The 26,622-nt window shown below is 42.1% G+C and overlaps 1 protein-coding gene across 2 annotated transcripts in view; it reads right to left on the reverse strand.

Annotated features, from left to right (window-relative positions):
• The window catches only part of MAPRE2 (microtubule associated protein RP/EB family member 2), a 149,260-nt gene that overhangs the window by 107,430 nt on the left and 15,208 nt on the right, over positions 1 to 26,622 (reverse strand). For both annotated transcript variants that reach the window (XM_040632607.1, XM_008691121.2), the window contains exon 2: positions 16,139 to 16,200. Coding sequence is in view for 1 of the 2 variants with exons in the window: in XM_008691121.2 (XP_008689343.1) it covers positions 16,139 to 16,200 (62 nt within the window). In the remaining variant the exon portion in view is untranslated. The remainder of the gene's footprint in view (positions 1 to 16,138; positions 16,201 to 26,622) is intronic.

Genomic DNA, 26,622 nt, shown 5'->3' on the forward strand with positions numbered 1-26,622 from the left:
TGAGGCTGGACGACAGGTCCAAAAACCATTTCTCTGGCCGGTCACTTTCATTTGGACACAACCTGGAGAGCAGCAGCCTCGTCTTCTGCACGCAAAACACTCGACTCTGGGTAGAGTCAATCATTCCACAAGTGGTCTCCTCCCACATTCACATTACTTGAGAAGAGTTCCTGAAGTTTGGACACAGCTCTGTGGAGCTGAGCCAATAAGCTTCGCAGCAGTTATGAAACAGCTGCAATCCACGCTGAGGTCATGCCTTGTGCAAATACTATATAAAGGACACATTCACACCGAGAAAAGCAATGTGGCTTGGCTAGTACCGGTCAAGGTGAGCTGCTTGATTTGGCTGAGACGGTGCTTTCCTAATCAGGCGATTCTAGGATGTCCAGTTAACTGGACTACCTTCCAGATTTTATTTTCTCTAATCCCCCTCCCTCCAAGCAAAAAAACATAATTTACTTCCCTCTTCTAAATCTATCGCTTTGCCGTTCACAACATGGAAGGCAAGAAACCAACCACAAACCAAAACAAAAACAATCTGGCTGACCTTTCGGAGCTTTTCTACACTGACTTTACCTGGCAAAACACGATGCCCTCCAGCAAGGGGAGATGCTGCCATCCACACTAGTACATTTAGGGAGAAGATCTTTTTTGGACGCCCCTTGAATATCGGTCAGGCAGATATGAGAGCCAAGTTTTCTTCCTGAGTTTACACATAATTATCAGTCTCTGCAAAATGGGAAATGGAAGCTCAGTGAACCTTTGGATTCTGTTCCAAGGATCTTGGTAAATTTTATTAAACTCGAGATTGCTTCCATTCCTAAAGAAAAGTTATTCAGTTCTAAGAACTGAAGATTGTGTAAAATGCCTTGCTCTACTGCGGTTGGAAAAAGGTGGCATTTTAGTGGTAAGGCCTTCAGCAAATAATTGCAACAGATCATCCATGAGTGAGGCAGGGTGTCAGGCTGTGAATGAGGAGGACCTGCAGAGTTCATAAGTTTATGAAAGGGTTTGGAAAGAACGCTGTTCTTCCTAGCTTCCACTTCGTTGTTTAAAAAACTTGTAGTAAATAGGATAAAGTCAATAGGATCAAGCCCAGGAAGTTGCTAAAATCCCAGCTCACGATAGCAGAGCAGGATTAGAAGCTCACTGAAAACTCAAATATTCGGAGCCCTGGAGCTTTGAGAGCTTCTAATGCAGTAAAACCTGGCCACTTTCCCCCAAGGCATAAATCAAATCACTGCGAGACAGGAGAGAGCCAGGATCCACTGTTAACCTGAAGCATCAATTCTTTGTTGATCTGAAAGTTTTGACCAAGCAAGTGCTCTTTAGCTAATTCTTTCCCATGGTGACGGTGGTTCTGTAGTGTGATGTCTTTGACACTGAGGATTAAATACAAAGATATTTGGGTTATCACATTATGACAACTATTTGACCGTATGACAAATATCACTTGAAATGGCCACATTTTAATTTCTTGACCAGCCTAGAGAAATACTACCGAAGAACGGCAAGGCACCAGCAAGTTTTAAAAGTATATTATCCTTGGTGTCATTTTGACCATAGCTTCAGTTTAGATTACTCTCATCAAGGAGTCTGAAATTATACATCTTTGCTTCATTCTCTTAAAAAAAATCCTGTTCAATTATCTACCAAACAACCAAATCCTACCCATTCTTCTCCCATTGCCTCTCAATTTTTCTGTTTCCATAACCATGTCACTTGGGCTAGAGGCAAACGTGAAAACTTCCAAGAGTCCATCCGTGCTCTCCTTTCAATCCTCTTAACGTAGGGGACTATTTGTAATTTGTGGAATATGCAGAAGAATTTCAGGACATACAGAATGTCTAATAGTAAAAGCAAACATCTCTTAGTACTTTCCCTTACCCCTAGTCCCATTATAAACATTTGATCTTTTTGGGCTACTTCTGGTTTTAATTCTTCTTGGGGTTACAATTGCAGCTCTAAAAATTCAGGTATATTCTATTCTTAATTTATCAACACAGTACTTTCTACTATGAAAAAAAATTCAACACTTCTATTGCTTCTTGTCTCTCTCAATTATTGGTAATATTTTGAATTATTCCAGTGGTTACCATTTCGACTTAAAGCAACACTCTTAAAATCCTATTTCTTGACTCATTCCAAGGAGCATGACCTATCGACTCTCCATTTTAGGTCTCTTTGCGAACTTTCCTGCTTTTAATTTGCATAGCTTTACCATTAGGTCTCCTTTATCCTTAATATTTACATTATGCTCTATGACTGTACTTAACGCTTCCTTGTTTTGACTGTCGATTGTTTCTAAACTTGAAGTCTAGTAAATGGCACTTATGATTAGGTCATTTCTTCTTCTCTCCAAAAATCAAGAGGTGTCACCTTTCATAGAGAAAGAAATATAATCTCATTACATCTTGCAATCAGAATAATATTCTAAGAAAACCATCAAGGTCAAATGGATTCTCTTTCCACAGGCCATCAATTTTCAAAAGCACGCCACATTTTAAGATTAAAGTTGAATCTTACCGTATTTATGTATTTGACCTATCTGTATCTATGTAGTTTTTCCTAGAGATTTTAACTAGTTTTTCTGAGAGAAGAAACCTATAACTATTGTTGTATGATAAATACTCAGATTCGGACTCTACATTTATAGTAGAGTCTGCCTTTTTTCTGCAAGATCTTCCTCACAGAACCCACTAATTTAGGCCAAGTGCTTTACTATTATTGCTGGCATCTTGGTGTTTCTTATAATTGGATTCTTCTAGTAGTTCCTTAGTTTTTGGGTATTATATTAACATTTATCTTTTTCTCTCCTATTTTCCTAGACTGTATCTTCAAATTGTTTGAGAAGCAATAGGGGTAAAGTTTCCAACCTTCAGGTCAGAAAATGTCTACTTGCTCTCATACTTTATTGATAGTTGGGCTGAGTACAGAATTATAGTTTCAAAATCCATTTCCTCCAAGCTTTGAAAGCCTGGTTCTCTGGTCTCCCAGCTTCCAACACTATGTACCAATGTTTACGCCATTCAGGTGATCACTTGTGTTGGTAATCTTCTCATTGTCTAACTTTCCACCCCAGAAGCTCTAAGACATCCTGTAATTTCACCGAGATGGGTAAAGGGTTGGCCTCTTTTAATCTGAATCTTTACGCCTTTCTTTCCGATTTGTTTTTTCCTTTAAAGATTCAAACTATGTTTTAACTTCTAGATCATCCTTTCAGATCCCTTAATATTTTTCTTTCTTTTTTTTTTTTTTGCTTTATACTCTGGAATACTGTCAACATTTAAAGTCTTTCCCTTGATTTTTAATTTGCAAGAACTCATGTTTTCCAATCTCATCTTATCCGTAAGCAACTTTTTTTTTTTTTTAAGATTTTATTTATTTATTTGACAGAGACAGAGACAGCCAGCGAGAGAGGGAACACAAGCAGGGGGAGTGGGAGAGGAAGAAGCAGGCTCATAGCAGAGGAGCCTCATGTGGGGCTTGATCCCGGAACGCCGGGATCACGCCCTGAGCCGAAGGCAGACGCTTAACCGCTGTGCCACCCAGGTGCCCCAACTTTTTTTTTTTTTTTTTTTTAAGCAAATGGGTAGTGGAGTTTGATGAATGCAATACTTTTCATTCTAAGGATAGATTTTTTGTTTTCTATCCTCCGAATTATTTCATCTGGATTATAATAATTCTTTGAATTATTTCAACTGTTCTTTTTCCATATTTTTGTCTTTTTTTTTTTAATTAGCGATATAATCCTATCCCCTTTCCATGTTCTAGAAGTTTGTCAACTTCTGGTCCTTACTCCTATTTCCAGAACTGCCATAATTTTTTTCTTTTTAAATTGTTATTTCAATTGATGATCTGGAGAGAAGGGAAGCAAAACTAGGTTTTTAGACTATCATCTTGGAATTTAATGTTTCTAGGGACACCTGGCTCAGTTGGTTAAGCATCTGCCTTCACCTTGGGTCATGATCCCAGGGTCCTGGGATCGAGTCCTACATCAGGCTCCCTGCTCAGTGGGGAGCCTGCTTCTCCCTCTGCTTGCTGCTTTCCCTGCTTTTGCACGCTCTCTCTCACTCTCTCTGACAAATAAAATCTTTAAAAAAGAATTCGATGTTTCTAGATTATTTGCATTGTGTTCAGTATTTCCCACTATCTAAAATACAGAGTTTAAATACAAAGCTTAGACAACTTATCTGGTATTTGGAACTCAGAACTATTTAATCCTAGTTTATCTTTCTCCCTTAATCCTCCAGTAATCACGTTAAAGAATCAGTCATCCCCTCCTACCCTCCTTGAGATGGTTTATGGTGTTCCTTGTACCTTGTGACTGGTACCTGGAATGGCCTTTTTCCTTCTCCTTAATCCATATTTTACAAAAGTAGGCTCAGCTCAAAGTCCACCTCTTCTGAAGTCTTTATGACAATCCCAGGATAGCCAAAATTCTGTAATATTTAAAACCATTTATTGAGTTCCATCCAAGTGAATTGTTCTTTGTGCCAGCAATGTCCCTTTTCGACCAGAATTCTCTACCATTTTTACCCTGAAATCCAAAATAATTTTACTTAAATGGAATTACATTTAAAAGCAAACGCTTCATGTTTCAATATCTTCCCGTACAATAAAATACTGAAGTTTGAAGAGATGCAGCTTTGGGAAGAAGACTTGTATAGACATTTTACCAAAGAGGACATCCAGATGGCCAACAGACACACGAAAGGATGCTCAACATCACTCGTCATCAGGGAAACACAAATCAAAACTACAATGAGACATCACCTCACACCTATCAGAATGGCTGAAATCAACAACACAGAACAACAGATGTTGGCAAGAATGTAGAGAAAGGGGAACCCTCTTTCACTGTTGGTGGGAACGCAAACTGGTGTACCTACTCTGGAAAAGAGTATGGAAGTTCCTCAAGAGGTTAAAAATTAAATTACCCTATGATCCAGCAATTGCACTACTAGGTACTTACCCAAAGATACACAAATACTGAAGGGGTACATGCACCTTGATGTTTATTGCAGCATTATCTACAATAGCCAAATTATGGAAAGAGCCCAAATGTCCACTGACTGATGGATAAAGCAGACGTGATATATACACAATGGAATATTACTCAGCCATAAAAATGAAATCTTGCCATTTGCATCGACATGGATGGAGCTAGGGAGTATTGTGTTGAACAAAATAAGTCAAATATCATATGATTTCATTCATATGCAGAATTTAAGGAACAAAAGATTATGGGGGAGGGAAAAAGAGGCAAACCAAGAAACAGACCCTTAATTATAGAGAACTGATAGGTTACCAGAAGGGAGGGGCGTTGGAGGATGGGGAAAAATAGGTGATGGGGATTAAAGAGGGCACTTGTTATGATGAGCACTGGGTACTGTATGAAAGTGTTGAAGCACTAAACTGTATACCTGAAACTAATAGCACACTGCATTAATTGAAATTTAAATAGCTTTAAAGAAACAAAAAAGGAAAAAAATTTAATGGTGTGCCTGAGTTAGGCAATTTCTTAAATTTTGTTTTGAGCAGGAGTCCATAGTGATAGGATAGTCTTATTTCAAGACAACTTTCTAGAAGAATGGTTATCCTGGTTGGAAGCAATAGTGTCCTTACACAGCATTCCAAGCACTCAATTCTAATTTTTTGACAAGCCAAGCAAAGTATTTCTCTAAGCCGGGCAATGGAAAAGGATGCTGGTGGTTCAGTCTAGCTTGTAAACCAAAGCAGTGTTGTGTGAGTGGCATTACCTCACACAGGCCTGAAATGTATCACTCCCCAAGAGCAAAAATAAAGTTGGAAGCACAAGAATCCCATGAGAGAAACTCTACCACGCAGATATTATGTAGCCTAGTCACTGCCTCGAAAAATCGTGACAGAACACATCGGCATCTTGAAACCTCACGGTCCAGGAAAGGACTAACGCCATACTGCAAAGCGAGAGTAGGAAGTATTGGACAATAAAATATCCTCACGATCTAGAATTTAGTTCCCTAGGGAGGCACTGAGGCTTACCTTGACCTTTACTGTTCATGTTCCCTAACACAGTTTGATGTTAACCTGATAATCCGTGATGCATCTGAATTGCTTTCTTGAAGACTGAAACATGACTAACTTTAGAACAGAGGCGAACACGTCAGTGCACGCATTCTAAGCAGAATGATATCTGAGGTAAGCAAGGCTGGAAATCTGTCATCCGCAGTACAAGCTGCTGGGCAACCTCATGTCAAGGCAGTTTTATAGATTATGCAGAATTCAAGAAGCATAAATTAAGTGCCTAATGTCTGCAGTGGGAATGATAATTAAAATAGAAGGTGTCATCTACTTTTCTTTAGAAGATCATGTTTTGGAAAAATTACATGTGAAAAAACCTAACATCCAAGGTAATACCCACTCTGGAATTCTATAGTATAAGAATTATTCTCAGAGGATGTGGGAACACACAGGTATGAGACTTCCAGTCAGGGGTATCTAACCAGTTAAGATCTGTAAGTTTAAAACCTACCAAACTTTGCTTTGAAACAGACTCCGTAAGTCAAACAATGGCAGGTTGGAGTAATAATAGGATGTCGATTTTATAGACTATTCTAGAGACCTGAACACTATAATCATGAACATGTGTGGCAGCAGGGAAAACTTGTGACATCAAATGAAATTAAAAAGCAGTGTACTGACGTATGCACCAGGGTATGGTTCCAACTATGTGACGTTATATGAATGAGGACTGGAAGGAAAAGAAAAAGAAATTGTGAGGGTAGAATTATAGGCGGTTTGCTTTTCCTGATTTCCACTATTATTTTCAATAATGGACATTTTGGAAATACTACAGAAGTAGAACATCATAGTTAGACATGTGAGAAGACAGGCAGGCAGCGCTGAACCCTGGGAGACGTGTGATTCATCTGCCATACTTCTCATGAGAGACATCAGAAGTGTACGTGATTACCAAGTAGCCTGACTTTTGCCTAGGTGATAACTCAGGTGATGGTATAGCTCGCTTCCTTGAGTAATTTTAATTCAAACGATCGATTGTACATCTTCTCTGGCACTCGGAATTGTGTTTCCACAAAGGCGTAACTTATGATCAACATAACTGAAACGGTGGGAGGGCAGGGAGGGGAGGCAAGCAGGCAGAGGAATACAGGTACAACTTCTGCTATAATCAGAATTAAATAGATGCACAGAGAATTTGTCGTTTGCCTCCTAGAACCTCTACTCCACCTCCAATCCTACCCTGAAGGTTTTCTGCTTCTTGGGTAGTTCCCAACACGTGTATCCAGCTGTGAGTACTGCTTGTGGAAATAGCCTTGGACTCACACCTGCTTGGGCACTAATCTTGCCTCTACTACTTACGAGCTAGGGGCCCTGAACAAGTTCATAAGCTCTCAGACGCATTTAGAACAAGCACAAATTTCACAGAGGACATAAAAAGACAAACCGATTTCGCATGAGACATTGTGTGTGAAGTCGCTCTCAGAGTATTTATGCACTGTAGCCATTAAATAAAGTTTGTTCTCCCCCCATCTTCTCTGTCGACAGGACTCTGGTATTCAGGTGTTAGACTCTTCAGGTAACTGAAAGTGAATCCACCTTGGCTGTAGGTGACTTTCAGATCTTACTCCCTCCCCCATATGCACCTTTACAAAGACCAGAATCCCTAGGCTGTAACCAACTTGATGGCAGAATGAGGCCAGGCCGGACTTGTTTGGACATCAAAGACCAGAGTGAGTTTCCTGGGTTGGCTCTATCTGTAAGCTGTATTTAAAATTTCAGCTCTATCTAATCTGGCTTCTAGAGCTGGCTGCCCAATACCATAGCCACTGACCACATGCAGCTGTCCACATTAAGATTAAAGATTTCAAATGCATAGGAAACCTTCATAGTCACATTTTAAACACACAGTGGGTACATGGCTAATGGTCATCAAATGAGGTGGCATTGTTATAGTACATTATCATTACAGGACATTTAGAAATCTGCTCTCCAGTTCTGATGGTGTCCGTGGGAATAGGAAGTGTCCTAGGGTTGGTGCCTGTCATATTCTTTATTTTTCATCTCTCAGGCTGGAGAAACAGACTCAGATGGTGACAGGGGTAGAAGAAACACTTGATTAGGGGCCTCCACATACACAAGCATTCCAGGCACCTAGCCTAGGGGACGGCAATAGCATTCTTTTCCACATACCACAGCCCACTTGTAAAGTGATAAGGGATGTCAACGTCAGAGTCATCTTAGTGACATTTCGCTAGCAAAAGGAGTATTACTTAACCAAATCCTGGTATTCGATGCAAAAGGCTGAAATCTCTCTAGATCCATCCATATTGTTGCAAATAGAATTGTTGACTCACTGTATTGTGCACCTGAAACTAATATAACACTGTATGGTTAACTACACTAGAACTAAAAAAAAAAAAAAAAAAAAAAAAAAAAAAAAAAAAAGCAGAACTCTCCTATTAAGATATACAACAGTAAAGGTTTGCTAAGCAATTGGCAGTTTTATTTCTGTGCGACAGAGTAGTTGCCTCTGGTCCTGTGAGTATCTACGACAGGCAATACAAGCTTGTGAATGGAGGGGGAGGAGACCCCAAACTCTTCAAACTGCTCCATTTCACTCTGAATTCATCCAATCCGTTGTTCATTAAGGCTGGTCCTGAATAATCTACTTTGTCAACAGGGGGACCTCATGAGTTAACCATCCCCGCAGTAACCTCAAACAAGTCGTAAACCAAAACATTTGCAGCCAGTCCTTTGGCACCTACAACATTTCAAACAAAGCATTGGCCCATTTTAAATGCGTTGTCCTCGTGATCAATTTTCACGTTTCTCCCAAAAAGGAGCTCTTTGCAAGTTTTCATCTGCCTAGGGGCGTGCGCCTCATTCGGACTGCTGAGCCATGCTGGGGGACAGGGCGCGCTGCCTGGAAGATCGGCACAAATATAGATCCGTGCCCCCCGCCCAAGGGGGTGTCAGTGCTTCCAGATCATCCCTCTGCTTCCCTAGTCAGCACTCGGTCATTCTTCGTACAGCAGACATGTTAATACTCTTCTTTCTTTAGAACTCTGACCCTTCCACCTTCCCCTCCCTCAGCACATGGTCCTGCCTCTGACTTCAGAGGGTACTGAAGCCATTAGACAAGAATTTAAGTTTCCTGCTCCCACACCTATACACCTACCCACACGGTAGCCATCTTACTCTTTCTTGTTTGCTGCCGCGAGGAGGTGGATCCTGGCCAGCTGCCTCCTGCCTTCTTGAAGCCTTGTTCGTCACTTTTTTTTTTAAAGATTTTATTTATTTATTTGACAGAGATAGAGACAGCCAGCGAGAGAGGGAACACAAGCAGGGGGAGTGGGAGAGGAAGAAGCAGGCTCATAGCAGAGGAGCCTGATGTGGGGCTCGATCCCATAACGCCGGGATCACGCCCTGAGCCGAAGGCAGACGCTTAACCGCTGTGCCACCCAGGCGCCCCTGTTCGTCACTTTCTAACAGACCTTTCGTGCCCCTTCGCTTGGCTCCTTCCCAGCATCACTGACTTGGGCAAGTCCTTCTTCTTCCCCACGGGTTCCTCTTTCTCTCCTCTTCTTTATGGTCAAATACCTTAAGACTTATCTAAACCTACCCTCTTTACTTGCCCTGGACTCCAGTTCGGATTCCAGTTTGACCAGGCCACTGAAATTAGCTTCATCAAGATCACCAACCACCTCTTCGTTGCTGAAAATCAATAAGCACTTTTTAGTCATCCTCTTACTTAACCTTTGCAGAGCATTTGGACTTATCAACCCTTTGCTCATTCTTGAAATGCTCTTTAACTTAGGCTTCCTGACAGCATACGCATGTGGTCTTCCTCCTGTGTTTTTGGCTAATCGTTAGACTCTCTCCTTGTATTAAGCACACAGAACATAAACTTGACCATTTTCACCATTTAAATGCACAGTTCAGTGGTATTAGCGTTGACACGGCTGTGCAACGAGCATCAGCCTCCACCTCCAGAAGGGTTTTCATCTTACAAAACTGAAACCCTATACCCATTGAGTAACTCAGCAGATCTCCCTCTCTCCAGCCCCTGAAAACCACCATCCTACTTTCTCCTTCCATGAATTTTGTTGTAGGTAGCTCATAAGTGGAACCATACAGTATTGCCTTCTGTGACCGACATTTCCTTTAACTTGAGGTCTTCAAGTTTCATCCACGTTGTAGCAGGTAACCGAATTTTCTTTAAGGCACAAGAATATTTCATTGTATGTATAGACCATGTTTTGCTTATTCTTTATCTGTTGATGGGCACTTGGGTTGCTTCTATCTTTTGGCTTTTGTCAATATTGCTGCTATGAAAATGGGTGTATTCTTCTTCTTTATCTATCTCCTAAATATTGGTGATCTTTAAGGTTCTCTATTTGGGCAATTTTACCCGTACTCGTGGCTTACAGCTTACGTGCTAGTGACTCCCAAGGCTGTATTTCTGGTTTATTTTCCCTTTTGGGATTCAGATCCCAAGTCCCCACATGCATCCTTTTAGATATCACAGGCACCCTAAAGTCAACATGTTCAATACCATGCTTTGGGTTCTTGCTGTCACACTTGTCATGTTCCGTGACCCTGTGCTTCCTACCTCAGCAAGCAATACCATCAAACCTCCCACTCATACCAGGCACGTGGGCATCCTCCTTCGGCAACCACAACACTGCCAGCAGCAGGACTTCCAGGGAACCCCCTCAATTCTGTGGTCACCAGGTGACTACTTCTCACTGTGGCACCCCAGATGGGGGGGGGGTCCCTGAGGGTCAGTCTGTGCTCCTGCGAAGACCCCTCTTCATTAGTCTCCTCTACACAAAATAGCAACACCTCACTCTGTATTCCCTAGAGCTTGCCTCATTTTTCTTCTCAGCGCTGAAATGGCGTTTACCACATAGCAAGCACTCAATTCACGTGTCCAGTGAGTTAACCCCTGACCTCTCCCTTACCCCGTCCTATGTCACCTTCTAACTGGTATTCAAGTCCGCCCACGTCTCTACCCCAGCTGTCACCTTAGCCAGATGTGCATCTTTCACTTTCTCGTCTCATCTTAACCCCTCCCCATCACTGTCCACACAGCTGCCAGGGAGACCATTTTAAGCCATGAAACTGACAGTTTCACTTCTCTACTGACAGCACTTCAACCAGCACTTCCAGAATACGACCCAAAGGTCTCACTAGCCTGCCCAGGCTCTTCCTAATCGGTTTCTGCAGCCCTGTCTTTCACGCCTCCCTGAACGCTGCAGCTCACTACTGAACCTCTTTCAATTTAGCCAGTATGCCAAATGCTTCTCTTAGTGCCTTTCCAGGTCTTTGAAGAGGCTGCCACACTTTCTGCCTCAACAACCCTCCTTTTTTTCCAGTCGCCTTCTCTTCAACACCTGCTGGCTCTCCTTTTTCCTTCAGATCTTAGAGGAGAGGTCCCTGCCTCTTGGAAGACTTGCCTGACCTCCTTGCCCCAGTTGTAGCTTTGCTCTCACTGTGAGGGGCTCCCATGGCATCCCGTACTTCTCCCAACATGGGGTGCTTAGCATGGATGCCCTCTCCGTGAGTGTTCCCTACAGTGGGCCACAGCTCCATCAGGGTGGAGACCCTGACATGCTTGCCCAAAATGTACCCTCTGCCCCTTGCACAGTGATGGGGCTGTGGTCGAGGCTTAGTATTTAATACATAGTTTTAAAAAATTGGCCTAACACATTTCAACACCCAGGTAAGTAGAAAAAACCTGTATAATAACATAACATACACTCACACTCACCAGCTAGATTTTTAAATTGTTAATATTTAGCTACATTTTCTTCATTGAGTCATCTCTATATTTGACATACAGTAAATAACAGAAAATTCCAAAGTCTTACCAACATATCCATAGACCATATGAAATAAGCTACTGAAGGAAAAAGACCCATGAACAAAAACTTCTAAATTGCTAATTATGCACAGTTAAGTGAAATTTAGAAATGAGAATATTAAGTTCTATATGAGATACTTTTATAATTGTATCCTCATTCCATCATTTAATTCTCCTGACTTTTATAAGGTAATCTCCTTAATAAAAGGAACCCTGTAAAGAACCCGTCGTCCCAGGAGAGAAGGAGAAAGAACACCACTTGCTGAGTGCCCATGTTGTATCTGACACTTACGTTACCTCCGATTATTCTTGCAACAAACTCAACATGTAAAAACTTAGTGTGGCCAAGTTATTTGCCCAGATCCTAAAGGAGGAAAATGGCAGATGTAGGAATTTGGTCCACATTTCCCTCTCTTTCTACTACTCATCTATTCATTACTACTTAAATTTTTAACTTAAAAATTAAACTTTAAAGTTTGTGGTAGTCCGAGCTGGGTAAAAATACAGGCTGCACACAAAGACGTGCAGGCTAAATTCTTTCTCATTCTTACTACAGGGGAAATTACAGCAGTGAGCACAGAACCAGCAGGAAGGGAGTCTGAAGCCAGGGTTCTTATACCACGGCTTGCTCACCAAAGCACCCGATGGTTGGCTAGTCACTCTTCACAGTGGAATGTTCATCTTTACAATGGGTCAGTTGGATTAGATTGAGGGTCCTTCCAGCCGTTTGGAAAAACTACAAATGAACCCCTGTAATTCTTGGTGATTTGCCTCAGTCATCAGGGGACCGGGGTCAGGACGTAGGTCTTACTGATTCTAGTCCTAGCTCTGTACATGGTCAGGGAATAGACTCATGTGGGGTGGGGGGTGGGAGCTGTAAATACAGGCCAATTTTAGTTGGAATGTTGGTCAGCCAACTAGAATTACCTTCAAATTTACAGAAGCAGATCTCCCACGGATTCTGATAGGACAAGTAATGAACAAGATCATATCAAAAGAAGAGCCACAAAAAAGCTCCTCTTCAAAAGAGGACCCTGGCTTCACCTCTATCCCCATGTATTTTCTGCTAGACAAGGTATCTTACTTAGCAGACTTTTTTTTTTTTTAAAGCCGTCAATTCCATTGGATGCTAAGCTTTAAGAGCTCTGTCTTGTTTACCTTTATAACCCCAGCTTTTAGCATAGCACCTGGCACATAGTTAGCTGCCAATACACGTCTATGGAATAAACGGCAAATCTCACCACCTGAATGTTCCAATCCAATGTTCCAGTCCAACTCACCTCCACGGTTCAGCTCAGACGCCATCCCTAACCACCCCCTAACTCAACCCCTCCCAGACTCCCAATGTATTTTTCTGTCTCTCTCCTATGGTGTATCTCATTTTGTATACAGTTGCAGACACTATATATATCTATCCTAGCTTCCCGGTAAGGTCAAACTCAGACAGAAGCCATCTTCTGCTCACCATGGAAACCCGACAACACATAGTTCAGAGCAGGCGCTCCAAGGTTTGTGGAAAAAAACCTACCACTTTTACACACACACCAAAGCAATTAGCACAGTTCTTTACATATAGGAGTAATATATGTAAATATTATTGAATTAAAGGCTAGTTCTGATCAAGCTCAAGTGAGGCTAGTCCTCTCAAGTTGCAAATGTTTGTGAAACACTCCAAACCATTTGGAAAGAAATATGGTCAACTAGATTAAAGGTCGTAAGAATGGTCATATCATTGAATAATCCACTTCTGGGATTTTGTACTAAGAAAATAGGCAAAAAAAAAAAAAAAATACAAATTAGACGGAACCAAACCAACAACAACAAAACTGGAGGATACTACGACACACTAACAGAACATCATCTGTTCTACTCCGACAATAATCCTGAAGGTGCTTGAAAGAGGTCTGTGACTAACGCTAAGTTAAACAAAGTTCATGTCCAGTAGAGAAAAATAGGAACACGTGTGAGAAAAGCAAATATACAAAAAACCAAACAGTTATTCTGGGATGGTGTTATGGGTCATTTTTTTTTCTTTCCGAACTTTCCTTTAAATGTACCATTTTTACAGTAAAAATCTGCTACAGTCAATGTTCATCTTTCCTTGTTATGGCTGCATTTTCCACAGACAGCTCTTTACTGAGGATGGAAGCATAAAATTCAATTGCCTACAAAATAGCTATTGCTCCCAGATTTCACGTTAGGGTTCAAGTGCTCTCTCGAAAGGGAGGCTGTTCGAGGTCATGAGGTATAAGGTACAGGCACGGCGGGCAGAGCGCAGAGACAGACGTGGACACGAAGCAAGCGCCCAGACTCAGTCAGGGATGCCCTGGAACCGCACCCCTGAGGAGATCAGTCCCTCAAGCAACTACCAACCGTCTCAGAAACTGGTATTAGGTAAGGAGGCTGCGACCTAGAAAGGGTAGGGAGACAAAGGAGAGGACTGAAGGATGGCTGTCCCAGTAAGGGGATGGGAAATGGCGGAGAAGGCACTCACGAGGGTCTGTAAACTACCACCTGCCAGCCCAGTGCCACCTATTGCCCGCTTCTGTAAGTAAAGCTTAACTGGACCACGGCCAAGCCCATTCGTTTATGTATTGCCTACGGTGACTGTCACACTACAGTGAGTTGAATAGTTGTGACAGAGACTGTATGGCCTGCGAAGCAGAAAATATTCATGACGTGGCTCTTTACAGAGAAGGGAGCATTTGTCCTGTAGTCCTAGATACACGGAGGTTTATAAACAGACACCCTATTTAGGTATTGGGCCACCTTTTTCTATCAGTTTTTCCTTTGAACGTACCAGCCTGGAAGGTAGGCAACCACAGAGTTTGTCATCCAAATGCAGATACTTTTGAGGGCGAGAGGGGTACTAATGAGACCATATTCCAAGACAATAGAATTAAACCAGGACGGTCCCAGAGACACGGGCCCCTACCAGAAGGGCTCGTAGCACAAGAGCAGGTTTCAAAGGGCACGCCAAGGTCTGCTTTTAGGTGTATGAAGCAAGCTTAGGTAGACTCTCTTTGGTGCTTTCTATTTTAACTGCCCACAGATGTTTTTCTGTGTCCCTCTGTCCCAGCTCTGGTCCTTGAAAAGTCCAGCTGTTTAGATGCCACTCAGGGTTTAGGGTCTCCACTTTTTTGCTATTAGAGCAAAAGGAGAAAAGTTTACTCATCCCATTTAAATAAATTATTCCAAATCAATACAAGTAAATATTTTACACCTGCAAATTTCACTAGGTTTCATATCAAGACAACTCCTTAAAAAAAATTTTTTTTAGAATTTTAGTTTTCTCTTCTCAATTTAAAAATGACCGTTAATCATAGCATTTATCACCATGAAATCCCAAACCAAATATAGTATATTATCCATTGATTTGCGCTTTTAATACCGATACCGTGAAGAATTATTTAGGAATGACGGTTCTAATTTTATCATTCCGGAATGAAAAACAAAAGGAAATACCACATACCCTCCCTAACTTTTTTTTTTTTTTTTTTTTTTTTTAAAAACTTTTGATGTTGTGGGGAAAGAAGTAAAACTAAAGATGTTTAGAATACCTTCGGTGAAGGATGTTTTACACTGAGACTATTCTCTCTCTGAACAATAGTAGCTCTCAGCTTTGAAAGCTCTGTGGATGGCTTTCCAAATATTGCCATCTGGTGGAATTTCAGTTAATTGTTCCTTTGTTCTAGGGAGCTACTGGAGGTGAATGAACCTTGAGGCATTAGAGAGAGAAAGAGAGAGACAGACTCAGAATACCAGTGGGAAATAAGTGAAGGTCAAATGATTGCGTTTCAAACACAAACCCCAAACTTGGGGGGGGGGGAGCCTTCCTGAGTCTTTGTCTCCTCCCCAAATATGCTCCACCCTCTTTTGTAAAGTCTGAGCTGTTGCCTTTTTTTATTATAAATGAATGAAATAAAAAAACTCATTTGTTCACAAATACCATGGAATGTCCTGAGGTTACTTGACTACATCTTAATATTTTCTCCTTCCACTTATCACTAATAATATCTTCAAAATTAAACTTTAATTGGCTTGACCCTTTTTAGAGGGATTGCTGATAGCAGTTAATTAGCCTTTCATACACATGGGAAATGGAATATAGTTTGAAAAATAATGTTTTAATGGAGCATGTTGACTGGAATCCTTGCTGTAACTGTATAATGGAATTTTGAAAATAAATTGTTACAAAGGCATTATTACTGCAATTTAATTTGTTGACAAGGAATAATTCTATACCATTTTAGATTTAAACCGTACCTTGAGCATCCAGGCTCTCTCCCTGGCTGTCGAGATGAACTGTACCGCTGAGAGGTGGGATACTGGAATAGGAAAAAAAAAAAAAAGAGAAAAAGAAAAAGAATACTTAATAGGATGAAAACACAGGAGCAAAGGGTAATAATGGAGTTCGTTAGGTGTAGTTAGCAATGGAAAGGGAAATCAAAGCACATACACTGTATCAAAATTCAGTTGGTTTTACCATAGGAGAGAGATTAAGTTAGCAGAGCCACCGGGTTCTCCGTCTATATTTTAGATCAACTTTGAGGTTGATTATGGTGTGTGAATATTTAGTATCATGTCAGTTCTATGAAGATCATTTTTTTCTTTGTACCTTTCTCCCTGATGGTCTGCTGTGATGAGAATGCACGTATTAGCAGATGACCCCAGGAAGAGGTGCCCCTAGTGGGCTATCAAAGGCCAACACTGAAGTATCGACTTCCTTCAACTCAGGGTTACGTGCAGGCTTTACAGCTGGCATCAACACAGGCTTATTCTTCTAGTCAGAAGATTTTTAAGAGCCTAGGCATTCTCGAAGACGCCAGGGTCAGACTTCAAACTACACACGCCAACAATTGATAATTTACTTCATGTGAATTAGCTCTTGCTCTTCAAACATGCTCTGGCGACGCGATAAGACAAGTAAACTGATGAAGGACCGATCCAATTCTCAAGGCTAAGAAACGTGTCTGAGCTCCAGGTTTTGAGGGTCCAGTGTTAGGGTGGGAAGTGGACGGTTCCTGGGGAGGCTGCTAACGGCTCGAGCAGAAGCTGCCAAAAAAGACCCAAGATGCCTATGTGTAGGGCATCGAATTGGTCTTCCCAGCACCCCGCGAAACAAAGGAGAAATGCCTGTTGCTTCCACCTAGGCCCTCACCCTGCCCGTTACTCTTCTAAATCAGTCCTAGAACAGAAAACACAAATGCCTTTGGTGCTTATTTGGTTTTTTTTTAAAAGTCAATTGTATAAAAATATTTGTGGCAGACCCAATGAGAGGTGATCTCCAGAACTATGTTTGGACATGTTGCTGGGTGAATTTTTCTTTTCTTTTTTTAAAGAAAGGAGGGAGACATTTTTTACCTTTTCTATAAGGGGAAGAGGAAATGGTGAAAAAAATGGGAACAGCAAAAGGGTAGGTATGGAGAGAATAAAAGTAAAAGGAGGAGCTCATTTTTCAACGTTATACTATTCAGTAAGCAAGCTCAAACATCCATTTGTAAAGTTGGCTTATTTAAAAAAAGAAACAAAATTTAATACAGATGGTTTTAAAGACCGAACTCAGGTAAGCTAACAATTTTTTCTTCTGATGGATAGAATTTCTTCACAGAATTTAGAGAATTTCATAAGTATTTCACATCTTTCCATAATTTAATGATAGTTGATAAAAAATCAAATAAAAAAACCCGTTCCTCCCCATGTCATTTTCCTAAGTCCTTCAATCTTCCAGCAATTAACTGAATTACAGTAAAATTTTCACTTGCTGTCTTTATTGAACTAGTACTCAGTAGCTACGTTACCAGGGAAAGTACTGGCCACCAAGCCAGGAAGAGTACAAGGTTCCTAGTTTACCTATCAACTAGATAATCCGCCCTTAGAAAATTCAGGATTGGCTGTATACAATTGGCCTCTTTCTGTTGTCTGACAATGGCCCATTGCTCATTTTTCAACAGCTGAAATGGATCAGTTTGAAGAATGGGATCATTTATTGAAAACCCTTTGTACCAGTCATTCCACATATTTTATCCAATTTAATCTCCAAAATCTTAATACCAATGAAGAAACTGAGGCTCAGAGTAGTGGAGCAAGTGGCCCATATTGTGCATCTAGAAAGTGACAGTTTCTAGGAGTCGGGCTCTAGGTCTACGCCATCTTTCATCCATGCCATATCACCATGACAGCCAGGTCTTCACTATAGATTTGAAACCCCTGGAGGATCTTTGCTCTGCTCCTGGCATATAAATGCTTGGTAAGGCACAGCCTTGCAAGGGTGGAGGCATAGGTCCCACTACCAGTGGGGGAGGCAGGTAAGACAGTTCTGTCTGTGATGTTTGACAGTGGCGAAGCAGTACTGGTCTGCAAGTCTCACACTTTACGTAAAAATTAAAAATGGAGCATGGGGGACGCTCGGGTGGCACAGTTGGTTAAGTGGCCAACTCTTGGTTTCTGCTCGGGTCCTCAGAGTGGTGACATCGAGCCTACATCTGGCTCCAAGCTCAGCAGAGTCTCCTCGAGATTCCCTCTCCCTGTGCCTCCCACGCCTGCGCTCTCCTGCACGCGCACTCTCTCTCAAATAAATCATGGTATAAATATAAAATATAAAGCTATGAAAAGTGTAGAAAATCTTCGCGACCTGGGGCCTGGCAAGGAGTTCTTAGCCTTGACACCAAAAACACAATCCATAAAAGGGATAGTTAAATAAACTGGACTTTATCAAAATTAAGAACTTGTGTCCCCGTGAAGTAGATGTAAGTATGAGGAATAAATTAGGAGAAAATATTTGCAAACCACATACCTGATAGAGGACTAGTTTCTAGAATATATAAAGAACTTTGAAAAACTTGAAAGTAAAAAAAAAAAAAATTCAGTCGGAAAGTGGGCAAAAGACATGAATAGATATTTAGCTGAGGAGGATGTCGGCAAGAAGCACATGAAATGATATTTTACATCATTAGCCATTGTGTAGGTCAAAATTAAAAACCATAATGAGATATCACTAGACACTTAGCAGAATGGCTGCAATAGAGACAACACGGAGCACTGATGAGGAACTGGAACACTCATATTACTCGTGAGCACGTAGGACGGTTCTGCTGCTCTGGCAAACTTTCTTTTAAACACGCAACTACCATACAAGCCACCAATTGTACATCTTGGCATTTTTTCAGACAAATGAAAATTTATGTTTACGGCACTTTTTTTTTTTTTTTTTTAGCAGTAGCCAAAAATCAGAGACAACCCAGATGTCCTTCAACAGGTTAATAGTTAAGCCAACTGTGACATACCCTTTTAGTATAAAATGCTCCTTAGCAATAAAAAAGAACTACTGATACACAAAACAACCCGAATCAACCTCCAGAGAATTACCCTGAGTGACAAAAGCCAGTCCCAAAAGATCACATACCATATGATTACATTTACCTAACAGTCTCCAAACGAGAAAACTGTAGGAATGGAGCACAGGTTATGGTTGCAGTAGGGGGGAGCAAGGAGGTGTGGTGGGAAGAGGGGGTGATTATAAAAGGGCAACACTAGACTTGAACATGTATCCATGTCAATATCCTGGTTGTGATATAAATTCGTAAGATGTTACCATTGAGGGGGGAGAAGGGACTCAAGGACACATGAGAAAGCTCCATATGGTTTCTTACAATGTTCACGTACATGTTCGCGTGCAACGATCAAAAAACAAAATTTAATTAAAAAAAAAAAGATCAGACAGCAACTACAGTTGAGCAAGAATCTCTTATTTTCTTACTTTTCCAGAGAAGAACAAAAGCCCCAAGACAGTGGGCAAGATGGGGTTGGGAATTTGCCCCACTGTGTACAGATCCAAGAAAAATATTTCACCCAGGATTCTAGCATTCGGAAGCCACTGCTGACAGTCGCTGTCCAGTCTTGTCTATCTGAGAAGTCTCGCTATCCCCTCTTTCTTCCACATTAACCTTTCTAAACTTCGTTACAAGTCAAAATAGATACAAATACACTGAAAACCAGAAGTGACGTCTAAGAAGCAGTTTGATACCTCTGCATTTTAAAAATGATCTGATACCTTTGCGTTGATGCTATGCGAGAATTTCCCAAAATTCTCATCCTTATTGGTCGAGGACTAGCACTTCATCCCATGTGGCCCCTGTGGTTGACAAGGCAGGTGTTTTGTATTCTAAACTGGGCCACACTAAAGAAGAGCGTAATTGTCGTCACCTTCACACAAAAAAGGAGCTGGCAGAGTTTTCTCTCACATTAGGAAAAACCATGTTGACTTTTGCTCTTCCCATTTTGAGCACTGCGCAGCTCCTCGGAGAGCCAGCCCCCTTCTCTGGTTTGCTGGTTTTAACTGAAAACACCAAGTATCTTTGTTAGAGTAAGAGTCATGACGTGATCAAACTCTCTAACAAAGCGCATTCTCTGTTGCTACAAAAGTCCGTTTTCCCTTGTCCTCTAGACATTTCAAATCCTCTTTCTCTGAACAAGCTCAGAATTCTGGCACCCCATGTGTGGAGCACAGAACACTTGTCCTAGCTTGAGAGTGCCCCCTGAAGGCTGCTTCCATGTCTGGCCGTAAAGCCTTAGGCACATAGGAGGCATCAGAATGAAGAAAGGTTTGTAATTGAAAGAAGATCTGGCTCTTTCTTCAGTGCTGTGTATTTAGCCAGAGGTTTCTGACCAATGCAAGGTTCAAGTGTTCTCCTCACAAAGAGACAGGAATCACTGCCTCTCCGGTTACTCCCGGCTTTTCCAAGAAGGGAACCCCGCTGGGATGTGAACCGAGGTTTTCCACTCAGGAGATGACTAAGCTCCCTTTGGACCTTCAAAATCAGCTGTATCCTGAATTCCAAACTCCCTGTGGGTGCTTTCAGATGTTGGATCACTCCAGTTATAGACCACATTCTTCAGTATGGGGGGGGCAGCTTTCTAGGGATAAACAGCTCAAAAGCGTTAGATAAGGTCACAGGCTACTAATCCTTGGGCTGATCCTACTCCATATTAGCCGTCTGGAGGGCCCTTCCTCCACCAAGCACCACCTCAATTAGTGGCCTCGGTGGGGTGGCTTGGGCTCAGAGCCTTCCCCAGGACTGCAGAGGGAGGTCAAGAGCCTGCCTGGTTCAGCTCCCCCAGGGGACTAGAGGCATGATTGCCGGGAAGCACAGAGCTGAGCACACACCAGGGAAACCAAAACCAAATGAGATTATCTGGCAAGTAAAGGAGGTCAAATTACACTGAATCTTGGGCATTGACTGTGGTAAATGCATTCCTCTTCTTAAGCAAGCCAGACTACAAAATGACCCATATGGTATATTTAAGGGCTTTGAAAAATTATAGCCGGCTGATAAAGGGATTTTGATGGCATACATTAGGAATGGTAGTGATGTTATAAACCTCTGTTGGTCGTGTGATTTAGGCTTCTATAAAAATACAGTATAATCCCCCCAAACTGTCTAAAGTCATTGCTATAATAAAATAGAAATTCAGTTATTTTCATACAAACCGAGCCTCATCCCCCTCTTAGAATCCTCCTTTACCCATCTGTTACTTCCCCTGCGAAACAGGATTAAAATAATTTGAGATTGCCCTTTCTATTCTAGAATAGGCTATCCACTGTGCGAAAGGCACAAAAGTAAAATTAAAAAGATAGGAGACAAACTACATGAGAAATACCATGTACATTAATTCTGTGAATGTTTTTAATAATTACTTATCCTTTTATCGATTTTTTAATCAGAGATCCTTGAAAATAGTTGGAATAGAAGAATGGCTCCTTTCCTCACAAGTACGACTGATAGTGAAATGTAGCAGAATGTTCCTGAAGCAGTGAAATAGCACAGTGAATGGTATTAGATTCACTTTAGGAACCCAGGGTCCAAATTTAGTGTTCAGGTTACAGTGGAAATGAAATCCTTGCTTTACACGTGTCCTATCTTTATCGTCTTATTCCTTTGACTGTCCGAAGAAGAAACAGGAATAGAGTAGAAGTGTTGAAAGGGTCATGTGAGATTTAAATAAGGCTTTGGCTGTGGCAGGAGGGTTATTAGGACACCGGGTATCCAGGGTTGCTAAGACCTCCCTCAAAAGATGGAGAACCACTGTCCAACCGTAGTGTGGGAAGGATTTCAAACTCACATTTTTAGTAGTTGGGGAAAAGTGTTAAGTGGATGGAATTTATTGAAATACTCAGGATTACTTGCATAGCCTCAACCCTTAAGTCTGCTGTTGGGGCTAGTATACATCCTACAATGTTCATGTGATAACCACCGACACTATTGGGGGGGGGGCTGCTGTGGGGTCTTACAGAAGAGTCCCACTACAAAATGTTTGGGGGCTGCATCAGTATTTATTTGATGCTGGGCTCGATCCCAGGACCCTGGCATCATGACCTGAGCTGAAGGCAGATGCTTAACCAACTGAGCCACCCAGGCGCCCCTCCAACTTGGAACGTTTCTTAAAACTTTCTCTTTCTGGGGTGTGTGGACAGAATTCAGGATTCTGTCAAGCGAGGCACAAACAGAAAAGCACTCATGTCTTCCTGCCCTGTTCAACAGCCATAAAGAGAAAGTCAGACTGTCAGAGAAACTGACACATGCAGCTGGACGAAATAAACTCCACGTGATAGCCATTTCCAGCCACGGCCACACCTGCACTAAACATCTAAACTTCACCTTCACGTGTTCAACTTAAGTTGCCCACAAGACTCTTATCACATGGACCAACCGGCCTTCAGCACTCGCCCTTCATTTTTATTTGCTTTTTATCCTACAGTCCTCCATTTTTTAATTTTTCTTAAACAAGGAAGGGGCAATACAGTATGAAAAATGAAGTTTATCTTTAGTTCAAAAAAATAAAATCTTAAAAAAAAAACCCTTCTCTTTTCAGAATTATACAGGTCTATAGCTCTTTTCTTTATAGTTTTATGGGTTATTAACACAAATGCAACATGCATATACACCATCTATTTGCTTCCTTCACTGCATAGCCTGGCATTGGGATTGGCACCTGATGGCCAGCTGGGCTGCTCTTTCCACAGCAGCTTTGGGGTTCTTGGAGGAGACACTGTGAGCCATCTCTCCTCAGTAAGATCTGTTGCAGAGCAGCAGCACTCCAAGCCCCTTGGTGTGGTGGACTAGAAACTTCTGGAAGCCACGGGTGAGGCTGTGCTTTGTTTTCTTGTTGCTCCCATAACCAATGTTGGGCGTCAAGATTTGACTCTTGAATCTTTGGTGCACCTTCTTGTCAGTACCTCTGAGTTTCCCTCAGTTGTGCTTAATTTTTACATATTGGTCTGACTGGTGCCAGATGAACTTCTTGGTCCTCTTTTTAATGATGCTGGGCTTCACCAGAGATCCGAGGGCAGCCATGATGCCGACCAGGAGATGATGGCCACCTCTGCAGGCAGGGCCAAGGTGGAGTGCAGCACTTCACCATGTAAAGTTGTTTCACATAGATCATCGCACCCTGAACTTGGAATCAATTTTTTCTCCACTCATTCACTGTGCTTGCCTTTTGGCTAGTGGTCTTCTGCTCCTTTATTTCTCTTCCTTAGAAACTGTCATCTGATATGGAGTCTGAGACATCTAATTTTCTCCCAGATGATCCCACTCATTCTCTGCCTCCCAAGGAGCCTTTTTAGACATTGCCTCCCGGTCAGCTCACTCCCCACTGTAAAGAAGTTAAATACTAATGGCGTGCCTGGGTGGCTCAGTTGGTTAAGTGTCTGCCTTCAGCTCGGGTCACGATCCCAGAGTGCTGGGATCGAATCTCACATCAGGTTCCCTGCTCAGCGGGGAGTCTGCTTTTCCCTCTGCCTCTCCCCCTACTGGTGTGCTCACACTTGCGCGTGCTCGCTCTGTCTCTCTCTCAAATGAAGAAAATCTTTAAAAAAATTAAATACTAAGGGACAGATTTTGTCTGTTAGGGTTGAGATTTAGAGGGCCACGAACCAATGCAATTTCTAGGTTTTGTCCCCATTGAGAGTTCATGCTCCAGTCCAACTGAACAAGCACATCACAGGGCGTCTTTGGGCTGAGATGTGGGGATACGATAATGAGCAAGGTGGGCCTTACCCTCCTCCTCCATCAGTTACAAGTCCTTTTTTTTTTTTTTTTTGCATAACCCCAGGAAATAAAGAGTAATTAATCATGGCAACTTGTTTTTATAGGAGATCTCATAGCTGATAAAAAGGATAGAGCTGGGACCCAAACTCTGGTCTTCTGAGTCCAAATCACATGCCTTTCCTCTGGGCTCATTTTGAGCCTGCTTCCCTTTTTCTTCCCTTATGTCAGGCTTTCTTTGCATATTAAAATTTCGTATTTTTGAAGCAACAGAACACCAAATTTTGATCTTCATAAAGTATTTTTTATATGAAGTTCCTATCCATTCATTGGCTCAACACTGACTGAGCACCTAAGAACAAGGTATCGCTTCTGTGCAGCTAGTACGTGTCAGGTGCTGTCTTCAGTAGGTCACCCGTATCAGCTCATTTACTGCCCGCAGTAGCCCTCTGAGGGAGGAGACTTCTTATCCTACAGATACGCGAGCAGAGGCTTGTGGCAGGGCTGGGACTTTGGAGCTAGAGCTCATGAACGCCATGTTACGCATCTATGACACCCTAGATGCCCTGCTAAGTGCTGAGTGTCTAAAGAGTGAAAAATAGGGGCACCTGGGTGGCACAGTGGTTAAGCGTCTGCCTTCGGCTCAGGGCGTGATCCCATCGTTATGGGATCGAGCCCCACATCAGGCTCCTCCACTGGGAGCCTGCTTCTTCCTCTCCCACTCCCCCTGCTTGTGTTCCCTCTCTCGCTGGCTGTCTCTATCTCTGTCGAATAAATAAGATCTTTAAAAATAAAAAAAAAAAAATAAAGAGTGAGAAATATATAATGCAGCCAGCGAGGAGCTCATAGACACTAATAGCTATTACCATGAGGTTGTGAAGGCAAACCCACTGACAGGAAAGTGAAGAGCAAAAGGGAAAAACTTATGACTGCTGTTCCTTTGGAGGATATGTAGGATTTGAAAGCCATGCGTGTCTTCCTCGTTCTGAAAATTAGAGGAAAATAAGTATTTAATCTCTCAGGTTCCTTAATGGCAGTGCTTTCCAGATTTTGAGTCAGCAGAGAATCTTAAAATTTAGATGATGATTCAATAGGCCTAGGGTGACGGCTGAGATTCTGCCTTTCTAGAAACTTCTAGATGCTGCTGGTCTGGGAACCACACTGAGTTGCAAGGCACAGGATCTGTTTTCAGAGCTCTTCCCACAATCTGCTATGTGGTAATCAGGCCTGCACTTAGTCAGATGGGCCATTCACTCAGATGATCCCAAATGAAGTAAACTCATTTATAGCTCAGACCTTGCTACCGAGGACGGACCAAAGCCAAATTAAGGAGCTCAAGTCCATTCTTGGAGCACATTTTCCCTTGCTTCTCCTCTCTCCCCCACATCCCTAATCCCCCAGTGGTCACTTACTCATCCTGAGTTTCAGGTCCTTAGGGAAAGTTCTCTGCTTTCTAAGATGTTAGGTACTTAATTAACTCAGCTGTGCAAATGTGTTAGGGAGTGCTAATCACCAACATTTGTTGTTGCTTCTCTGCTGACCTGAAATGGATGGTTCTGAATCTTGTTACCTTGATACCCTCAATGAAGCCACTTAGTTTCCCGTGTGCAGAGAACACACTCAGCTGAGTTTACCACACATACATCCAGTGTGTGTGAGAGATAGGAGGGTGCTCAGATGAACTACCAAGTAGTCCCTCTAAAGCAAAAAAGGAGCAAAAAACTTAAGAAATTTGCAAAAGCGGGATGCCTGGGTGGCTCAGGTCAGGATCCCAGGGTCCTGGGATCAAGTCCCGTATTGGGCTCCTTGTTCAGAGGGGAGCCTGCTTCTCCCTCTGCCTGCGACTCCCCTTGCTTGTGCTCTGACAATTTTTTTTTTTAAAGAAGTTTGCAACAGCTAAATATTTTAGTAAACTCTACAATACTTGAATTACCATTCTGCCTAAAAGTAGCAGGTTAGGCTTTTGAGATCACCAGCGCTTTCTAACAACACTCCCGGACAAGTCCTGAGGACTTCTGTAGGTGCACTTTGCATTTTCGAACCGAGAGAAATGCCAGCATGTTAGGAGTCCTCATCTGTGGTGGGCTATGTACCCAAAATGGATCTACCAACCAATTTTTTGAAACCCCATGCATCTTGCAATGGGGAATAGGAGGTTGTTACAATTCAGTAGTCTTAGGAGTTAAAGGGACCTTTGAGGGCTACTCGGGGAATCCAACTATCATTTGTAAACCTGCCTGCTGTAAAGAGATTGCACCTGGAGTAAAATTCCCTGGGACTGAGGCTTTCCCCCTCGTATGTGACTGTGGGCATACCATTTAAACTCTGGGCTCCAGTTCTTCGTATTCTGTCAAGTGCAGAATTAGAGTGTTACTGCTACGTATCAGATTTCTTTAGCTACTGCAGATTTCTGTGTTAATGGAAAATACTCAAGTTCATCATCACCGTTTGAACACATCTTCCTTGTCAATTGGATCTGAGTATTAGTTATAGGATAAGGAAATGCCAAAGTAGAATCAACCCTAGGGAAAACCGATGGCTTAGAAAGAATGGGAGAGAATGCCCATCTGAAGGGATCTTGTGGACGTGGCCTTGAGCCTGACCCTCACTGGCCCTTGTGAAGCCTATCTGTGGCCTTTTCTGTAGTCTGTGACTTCAGCAAACTCCGTGGTTTGACCACCATCTCTAAAGGTTGGCAGTAGA

This window comes from Ursus maritimus, unplaced genomic scaffold, assembly GCF_017311325.1.
Source record: "Ursus maritimus isolate PB19 unplaced genomic scaffold, ASM1731132v1 scaffold_18, whole genome shotgun sequence".
Lineage (NCBI taxonomy): Eukaryota > Metazoa > Chordata > Mammalia > Carnivora > Ursidae > Ursus > Ursus maritimus.